A 9,938-nucleotide genomic window follows, 5' to 3' on the forward strand; every position below is an offset into this window, starting at 1 on the left:
TACGTAGTAAGTGCTCAGTAAATGTTAACTGTTACTATCATTCATCTTTTTTAAGGAGAGGGATTAAGACTCAGAGAAGTAAGGCCACCTTCTGGAGGTCACCCAGCCAGGGAGGGACAAGCTATGATTTGCAGCCAGGTCTGCTGCTGCTGAAGACAGGCGAGGGCCTGGAGAGGGAGACCACAGCGCTGTGGGCTGGATAAGCGTCTTTGCAGGGGACGCATTGTCTCCTCTGAGGCCTCACCACTAAGCCTGGGATCAGGCTCCTCTTTGGGCACAGAACTCCGGGAGAAGGAAAAGGGAAGCAGAACAGGCTTAGCCCTGGTGCTGCCACTCATGAGCCAGGTGCCTTCTCTGAGCCTCAGTTTCCTCCTCCTTAAAATGGGTCTAGCCCCACCTCCTTGCTATCAGCATCGAATTAGAGAAGTGGCCGGGAGAGGGCTTCCTACCCTCCCACACCCCCCACTGGCTCTGCCTGCGGTGGGGGGGGGGAGGAGGAGGAGGAGGCCATTTGCCCAGCCCCCAGAGATGTGGGCCCAAGCAGGGCGGGACCAAGTGGCACAGGGCTTCATTAACGGGTGGAAAAGCAGAAGCCGCAGGATTTCCCACGTCCCGGCAGACGCGACTGCCCTCGCTTCCTCACCACCTGTGGCTGCTGCCAGAGAGACTGGACCACTGCTGCTCTCGGGGGACATGAGGACCTTCTGGGGGGCAGCTGAGCGCCTGCTCAGGACCGGGTAGGTCTGGGGACTTTGGACACTGAGGGCTACAGGCAAGAAAATCTTCAGCAACCAGGGCTGAAGGGTATGAACCCCAGGGCTCAAGCTTTGCATTCTCTGTCTCTGTGACCTCAGGTAAATCCTCACCTCTGTTTGTCCATCTGTAAAGTGGGTGTGATAATAGTGTTGACAAAGCTGTTGTAAGGACGGCATGAGAAATCGCATACATGGGGCTTGGCTTAGTGCTGGGCTCAGAGTAAGCACTTAATAAATGCCAGCTTTGTTGTTGTTGTTGTTGTTGTTATGTGCCGTCGAGTCGGCCCTGACTCACAGAGACCCCTCCTTGGGTTTCCGAGGCAGTATCACTACGGAAGTAGATTGCCCCACCTTCCTTCCGAGGAGTGGCTGGTGGGTTTGAACCGCCAGCCTTCAGGTTAGCAGTCAAGTGCTTTAGGCACTTTGCTACCAGAGTTCCTGAATGCCAGCTAGTCTTCTTATTTAAGGAACTCTGGTGGTGTGGTGGTTAAGGCATTTGGCACTAACCAAAAGGTTAGTGGTTCAAACCTACTGGCTGTTCCAAGATGAGGCAATCTGCTCCCACCTTAGAAACCCACTAGAGGTTGCCATGAGTCAGAATTGACTCAATGGCAATAAGTTTTAGTCTCCTGATTATTGACTACACTCAGTGCAGGACTGGGCACCCAATATGACTAACAACTAGCTTTCATTTCTTAAAATCATTTATGTTATTCGCTATTTCAGCAGCTGCCCTGTTCCAAATACTAATTGTCCAATAAGAGGGGGAGTTTAGTCCCACATTCAAGTGTCTTCAGGGCCAGGAAGGGAAGTGCAAGAAGGTGTGGGAGTGGCTGCCTCTGACCATGACCCTTAGCAGCATTAGCCCAAGGCTGGTTCCTGACGTGAAGGTCAGACATACCTCTACCCTCCAACCTTTCTACCAATTCTGATGCCAACCACCTCCCATGGCACTCTCTACTTCTCTGATGGGTTCAGTCATTCACTGTAGTGGCCACACAGGACTCACAGACAATACTCACGATCATGGGGTTTATTAGGGAAGTAACAGGTTACAGTTCAGGTTCAGCAAAGCTCAGGATACAATTCTTCGATCAGCACAGGCTCTTCTCAGCCATGCTATAGGCATGCTTCCCGCTAGCCTTGACCTCTGCCCTGCTTGGGCTGGTGTTACAAAGCTCCGCCCAGAGGGGCACCCACTCGGCCAGCAAGCCTCCTTCCCAAAGGCGCTCCGTGGGCTGCGAAGCCCACTGCTCTGTCTTGGGCTGGTCTCCTAGTTCTGTGCCTCTGCTGCCACGGTCTCTCTGCCATCTCAGCCCAGGGGTCTCAGGTCCAAGGATGCACTCCACTCATAGCTCTTCTCTCTGGATGGAGTGAGAGCCCCTCTTTCTGCTCTGGGATGGCTCATTTTAAGAATGGCAAAACTGAACAATCCCCACGTTAGGGTTCCGTATGCATTATTTCCATGGTCCCATTCCACAAGGGTGCCATGTACCTTTTTTACATTACTAGTGAGCTATCCAATCCCCTGGGGGTGGGGCACAGAGCACCTCACATTTACCTAGTTCCACCCAGTCATCCGGTGGGAGTCACAAAAACCATGGCTAGAAGAGTCATTCTGAGTAACTCACTGCACTGCAGGCAGGCAGCTGTGTGAGGACACCTGGGGGTATAGTGGGCATGAGTGGTGAAGGAGGGGTGTGGGGAGGTGAAACCCCTGACTCCTTCACTGTCTTTACCTGTGGGGTGGGCACATGGTCAAAGCCAGCTTCTTCAAGTACCACAGCCCCCTGACCACACTGAGGGTGCAGCGTTGGCTGCAGGGGTGCACCCCTGCCTATGGGAGCAGTGGATACTCAGCTCAGCCACTCATTACAAAGGGGGATGCTAACCTAGGTTCTGTGATTGCTCTAGGAAAGCTGGAAGTCTGTATTTCAATGTGAAACTTCCTTATTCTCAAACGTGGGCAGCTAACACACACACACACACGACACACACACATACCTACACGTGTACACATACACACACAATATATACACATACATACACGTGCACAGACACACAATATATACACGTATATACACGTGTACACAAACACACAGGAGACTAAAATAAAATACATTTGGAGGCTGGATTCAGTCCTTTAGCCCCAGGACTGTGATCTCTGCTCCAGTCAGGGGTAAGGGAGGCCTCACCCCATCACAGCACCCCAGTGTTCTAACCTCCTGGACTCCTGATTTCCAGAAGGTACGATTAAGACTTAGGACGCTCAGGTGTGCTGTTCCTTCTGTCGGGATCCCCAATCTCCCTTCCCTATCTAAGAACTGGTACTTGTCCTTCCAACACAGCTCTAGTGTCACTTCTTCCAGCAAGCCTTCCTGACTCCCCCAAGTAAAATTCAGTCACTTTCTTCCTCCCCCACTCAGCCCAGACCACGGCATACCATTCTGGGAGTTCTTCTTTCATCACATTAAACTCGAATGACCTGTTTAAGGCTCCCCACCTAGACTAGGAACTCCTGAAGTGTATGGACCACGACTTAATTCATGTTCGTATCCACAGAGATCAGCCCAGTGAGCATTTAAATAATAATAATGATGAGTACAATTTTTAGGGTCCTTCAGCTGTACCAGAGAGCTCTGGTGGCATACTGGTTAAAGTGGTCAGTTGCCAACCAAAAGGTTGGTAGTTCAAACTCACCAGTGGCTCTGAGGGAGAAAGATGAGGCAGTCTGCTTCTGTAAAGATTACAGCCTTGGAAACTCTATGGGGCAGGTCTACTCTGTCCTATAGGGTTGCTATGAGTTGGAGCCAACTCAACAGCAGTGGGTTGGGTTGGGTTTTCATCTGTGTCAGATGCTGTGGAAAGAGCTTTGCTTCCATTCTTGAATTTCATGGTCAAAGAGTCCTGTATTAGTCTGTGACAGGACCCTGTGACAAAGGGTCCTGTATTAGCCAGGGCTCCTTTGGTTGCAAGTAACAAAATTCATCTCATACCAGCTGAAGAGAAAAGAAAATGCTCTGATCCGTGCAATAGAATGGTCCAGGCCAGATCCCGGCTTCAGGGAGGTCTGGTTCTACCATTGGGACACCTCCTGCCTCCATTACTCACTCTGCTTCTGTGTTGCCTTCATCACAAGCAGACTCACACTGAATGGTGACCCCCCGAAAGCCAGGCGTCTCTCCCACCTGCTTGGTTCTCCAGATGACAAAGAAACCTTCTTCAACAGTTCCAGCCAAGTCCCAAGGCAGGTCCCATCCCTGCGCCAATCACAGTGGTCAGGGGGCTGTGGATCTTAGAGGGGCTGGACCTGGTTATGTGCCCACCCTGCAAGCTGAGGTTAGTGAAGGGAGTCAGGGACTTGGCCCGTAGTCAACAGCTATTGCCTCCCCACCCTCCCTGCCCAATCACTGTGCAACCACATTGCCTCTTCTCACTTAAATTCATCATCTCCAACTTCAAGTTTGTCCTCGGTGCTGTCCAGCATGTGTATTCCTTCCCTGGGTCATTCGTTCTCCCACTGTTTAAGACAACCTCCTCCGTTGTCTTCAAGCCCCCGTCACCTCCTCCGTATCCTGGCCGTCACTGCTGGCCTTGCTTCCTGCCGGCCTGAGCAGCCGGAAGCAATCATTGCACAGTCAGCAAACACTATGGATCAGCCGCCATGTACCAGGCACTCTTCTGGGCTCTGGCGATCATCAGTGATCGGAGGAGACAAACCCTGTGCCCGGGAGGGGCTGATGCCCCAGTGATGTCAGCTGGCACAGGGCCTGCTAAGGGCGGAAACTGCCGGCTCTGTGCCTCTGCAAAGATCAGTGAATCTCTGAGGCACATCCTTTCTTTCTTGTACGTGTGGTAAGTATATATATTTATCCTTTCTTTCTTGCATGTGTGGTAAGTATACACATTTGTGTCTCACAGACACAAATGGTTTGTGCTCATTTATCAACCTGAGAGTTGATGGTTCAAACCCGCCCAGCGGCACTACAGGAAAAAGCCTGCAGGTCTGCTTCCGTAAAGATCACAGCCAAGACACCCTTATGAAGTAGCTCTACTCTGTAACATGTGGGTTCACCATGACTCAGAATCAACTTGATGGCAGTGGGTTAAGTATCTACATAACAGAACATTTGCCATTTCAACGTGTTTCACAGGTGCAATTCAGAAATACGACTTGTGTTTATCATGCTGTACCACCATCCGTTTCCACATTTTCCCATTACCCTTAACAGAGGTCAGTGTCCCCCTATACAACCACTCTCTACTTCCCCTACCTTCCTCCCCTGGTGACCACTAATAAACTTTGGTCTCTGCACATTTGCCTGTTGTAGATACTTCATGTAAGTGGGATCATATACTTGTTCTTTGGTGAGGCACATACTTTCATTGCACGGTTATATGGATGAGAAAACAGAGGGACAGACAGGTTAAGAAACTTGTCCAAGATCACACAGCTGGTGAGTGGTAGAGCAGGGGTTTGAACCCAGGCACTCCAGAAGTCATGCCCTTGACCACTGCTGTGTACTGTGTGTGACAAAGTTTCGGAAGTGCCCACAGCTTGTCTGTTCATCCACCATCATCTGTGTCCATGTGCTCTGCCTTCTACCTGCTGTAAAGGATGAATAGACTCTGTTCTTTGCTGAGACCAACCCGTTGCTCATGCTCTCAATCTCATTCCCTGCCACCCACCAAATGATGTTCCTCCAACCAGCCTCCCCTTCATCATCAGGGTCTCTTCTCTCGATTGGATCTCCCACCTGCAAACATGCTATCAATTCTCCCGTCCTAAATGAATTATCTTGGCCCCTTTTCCTCTTCCAGCTACTACTCCATTTCTCTGATCTTTTACTACAGATTACTCGAAGCTGTTGTCTGCATTTGTGTCCCCCATCCTCAGTCTCTCCTGAACCCACTCGGCTCAAGCGTTTCTCCAACACACCATCAAAACTGCCCTTGTCGTGCTTACCAGCGATCTCCACATGGCTCATTCCAGTGGTCACTGCTCAGTCCCCATCTTACTTCACCCACCAACAATTTGACATATTTGATCACTCCCTTCTTACAGCATTTCATTGATGTGACTTCCCAGGCACACACTGCCTGGTCTCTGGCTCCTTTGCTGGTTCTTCCTGATCTCCTAAGCCCTTAACATTCAAGAACCCGGAGGCTCAATCCTTCGGTCTCTTTCTTCCACTCAAAGAATCTTATCTTGCCCTATTCCTTTAAATGCCATCTGTAAGTCAACAACTCCCTAATTTGTTTCTTCAGCCTGACTTTTCATCTGAATTCTAGACTTGTCTCTCCAACCTTGTACTCAACAGCTCACCAAATGGCTAACTAGACATCTCAGGTTGAGGAGCTTCAAGCTGAATGCCTCTTCTCTCCACTCAAGCCAGCTCCACCCACAGAGTCCCCATCTCAGGACATGGCTCCTGGGGACTGCTAGTTGCTCAAACACAAAACCTCATTGTCATCCTGGACTCCCTTTCTCTCACACCCCACTCTACCTGCAGAATCCCACCTGTTCACACTAGCTCCTCCACTATCACTCTTTAGTGTAAGCTCTATGAGGAGTGCACTGGTGGCACAATGGTTAAAGCACATAGCAAAAATATCGGTGATGTCAGTGGTTCAAACCCACCAGGCACTCCACGGGAGAAAGACACGGCAGTTTGCTTCTGTAAAGATGGCAGCCTTGGAAACCCTATGGGAACAGTTCTATTCTGTCCTATGTGGTCGCTGTGAGTTAGAATCGACTTGACTGCAGTGGGTTTGGTTTTTTTGTGGGTGTTTTTGATAAGTGCTATGGGGACAGGGATTTCTGTCTGTTTAATTCACTCCTGTTTCCCCAAAGTCTATCACATAATAGTTGCTTAATAAATATTTGTTGAATGAATACAGTAAATATGGAGACAATCACTTGGGCCATCTTTTAGAGTGGGAAAATCTCTCAGAAGCCAACTGGTCTACCTCCACCTCATCTCCAATTATAGAGAAAATAGGCTCATAAAGAAAGGAGTATCCAGGGTCACACGGCAAGCCGAGCAAGAGATAAATTTAAGTGTAATGGTTGCTTGCTCTCTGTCTCTCTCTCTCTTTCTCTCTCTCCCCCTCTGTCTTTTCTCTCTCTTTCATCTGTGCTTCTCTCAGTGACTGAAACTATCTCTCTGAGGAGGGCTCTGATTGGTTCAGCTTGTGTCCTACAGCCTATGGGGTGATTGCTTTGATTGGCACCTCTGGGAAGCTGCTGTCTCTGAGGCTAAAGAGACCTGTTAGCAGGTGATGTGTGTGGTGGACAGGGGCACTAGGGGGACCCCCACCCTCCTGACAGACATTCCTCCCAATTTCCTTACGTGCAGGTGGAGGTTCGGGCACCTTGGGCTCCACAGGGCCCTTGCGCTGCTGCAGGCCGCTTGGAAAGATTTCTCGACGCCTGTCCCAGCCAGCTGTGGCCAGCTGCTGACCCAGCTCCTCCTGTGCGGTTCCCTGGCCGCTGCTGCCACAGGGCTGACCCACCACTGGCTGGTGTCCTCGCTGCGTTATCCTCTGGGACCCTCTGCTACGGTGGCTGCTGTCTGTGGCCTCCTGGTCTTCCTGGGCCTCAGCCTGGTGCCCCCAGCCCGCTGCCTGTTTGCGATCAGCATGCCCAGCCTGGGCACAGAGCAGGGTCGCCGGCTGCTCCTGTCCTATAGTACTGCCACCCTGGCCATCACCGTGGTACCCAATGTCATGTCCAATGTGAGAGCGGCTGGGCGGGTGCTACGATGTGTCACCGAGGGCTCCCTGGAGAGTCTGCTTAACACCACCCACCAGCTGCTTGTGGCGTCCAGGGCTCTGGACCCTGCAGGCCAGACAACTGGCAGGGGCTTGATGTTCGAGACCCAGGGCAATGGCTCTGCCTTCCGACTTCACATGCTCAAGGTCAGTGAGCAGATCATGGAGGACTTCTCTGGCCTGGAGACCCTGGCCCAGGCAGCAGCACTGGGGGCCCAGAGGGTGGTCGCAGGGGTCTTTGTACTGGGCCTCCTGGTGGAGTCCACTTTGTACCTCCATCATTACCTGACTGACCTGCGCTTTGACAATATCTATGCCACACGACAGCTGGTTGGGCAGCTGCCAGAGGCCCAGGCCACACACCTGGTGGCCTCCCCACCAGCCTGGCTGCTCCGAGCAGCTCGGCCAAGGCTGTCCCATGAGGAACTACTGAGGTTTCTCCTCAGGCTGGGGCTGCTCACCCTGCTTCTGGCGGCCACAGCTGTGATGGTGGCTACAGACTACGCGGCCTTCCTCCTGGCCCAGGCGGTCATAGACTGGGCTCAGAAGCTGTCCAGTGTGCCTGTCACCCTCACCATCAAGTATGATGTAAGTACCATGATGGAAAGCTGACAGGGTCCTTTCATCCTCAACTCACAACTGAATTTTACTTGCCCGCCACTTCTGGTCTGGGATCAGCTATGGGGCCCCCTGGCATCCACAGGTGAACTCAGTTAATCCTGTCAACAGCCCTGGGAAGCGGTTCTGTTTCCACCTCACATTGCAGATAAGGATACCCCTACCCAGTTATCAATTAAAATAACTTGTCCTCCACAGACACTCTTCTCACAATTGGCAGAATGTCCTAGCCTCATTTTCCTCATTTGTACAAACTGGACCATCCTCATTACCTTACAAGACCACTGTAAGTCTTAAACATGATAAAAATGCCTGCAAATGTACCTAGTGAGCTTCATGACACGTAAAATGGAAACTAAACCCGTTGCCATCGAGTCAGTTCTGACTCATAGCAACCCCACTGGGCTTCTGAGGGGGTAAATCTTTACAGAAGACAGATTGTCTCATTTTCCTTCTGAGGAGTGGCTGGTGGGTTTGAACCACCAGCCTTCTGGTTAGCAGACAAATGCCTTAGGCACTATGCCACCAGAGCTCCTACAGAGCAGTTAGTGGGTTCAAACTACTGACCTTTTGGTTAGCAGCCAAGCACATAACCACTGCGCCACCAAGTCTCCTTAATACGTGGTAGTGATTGTACATATCAGACTGGAAGGGGCTCAGGAAAGGTTTACACCAGGGGTCGGAAAACTGTAGCCCATGGGCCACATCTGGCTGGGTGTTTGTTTCTGTGCCATTCTGGCTGCTCTACAAAGGCAACATTGAGTGGTTGCAACAGGGACCTTGTGGCCCACCAAGGCTACAACATTGACTCTCTGGCCTCTTACAGAAAATTTGCTGACTGCTGACCAAGATTTGTAGTTTTCAATCTTTAGCCATAGATCTTTTTTTTTTTTTTTCCCTTTTTCTCACCATTCTTAGCTACTTTTTACAGCTGTGGTAATTCAGACATAGTCTGATCTAGAGTCCCCTTTAACTTCTTCTTCTTTGTAGATTGTGATTTGAGCGAAACCAGCAAACTGGTTTTCCACTCAGCAATTCACACACATTCTGTTTTATGACATTGGTTACAGTCACCACAAGGGGGCAGCATGCTGCCCACTGCCTCCCTGACTGTCATTTCCTTAGTCCTTTCCTGTCGCTTCCTGCCTTCCAAGCTTCATCCCTGGGCAAGGCTGCCCTTTTGATCTAGTGTGGTTGGCTGTTCCAGGGAGTGTGTACCTCCTCACCTTATAGGCCTGTCTGTTATTTGGCTGAAAGTTGAGCCATGCGGGTAGGTTCAGTTCTAGTCTTGAAAGGTGGTGTCTAAGGGCCATAGTCTCAGGGGTTCCACCAGTTTCTATCAGACTAATAAGCCTGATCTTTTAGCTATAACTCTTTTTTTTTTAAAAAAAAAATAATTTATTGTGATTTGGGTAAAAATTTACAGAGCAAGTTCACTTTCCACACAGCAACTCACATACACTTTGTCTCATGACATTGACTGCAGCTTCCCACAATGCAACAGCTGTCCTCCCACTTCCTCCCCATAGTTACCTCTTCCCTGTGTCCTTCCCTCCCATGCACTCCTGCCCTCTGAGCTGTCTCCCTGTGCATACACAGTCCTTCTACTCTCCCACTCCAAGGAGTATATCTACCTCATGTAAATGTTCAGCTCATATGCCTGTCTTTCGTTTGGCTGGAAGCCACAAGAGTGGATTCAGTTCCAGACCTAAAGGGCAGCTAGGGGCCATAGTCTCAGGGGTTCCACCAGGCTCTATCAGACCAACAAACCTGGTCTTTTTTTTTTTTTTT

At 50.5% G+C, this 9,938-nt stretch overlaps 1 protein-coding gene across 1 annotated transcript in view; it reads left to right on the plus strand.

Annotated features, from left to right (window-relative positions):
* Positions 1-693: 693 nt before the first annotated feature.
* Positions 694-9,938, plus strand: part of LOC103194978 (osteoclast stimulatory transmembrane protein) — a 10,638-nt gene continuing 1,393 nt past the window's right edge. The window contains exons 1-2 of the mRNA XM_007938435.2: positions 694-737; positions 7,115-8,117. Coding sequence (XP_007936626.2) covers positions 694-737; positions 7,115-8,117 — 1,047 coding nt within the window. The remainder of the gene's footprint in view (positions 738-7,114; positions 8,118-9,938) is intronic.

Source organism: Orycteropus afer, unplaced genomic scaffold, assembly GCF_000298275.1.
Source record: "Orycteropus afer afer isolate SDZICR_OR568_19922 unplaced genomic scaffold, OryAfe1.0 scaffold00049, whole genome shotgun sequence".
NCBI classification, from domain to species: domain Eukaryota; kingdom Metazoa; phylum Chordata; class Mammalia; order Tubulidentata; family Orycteropodidae; genus Orycteropus; species Orycteropus afer.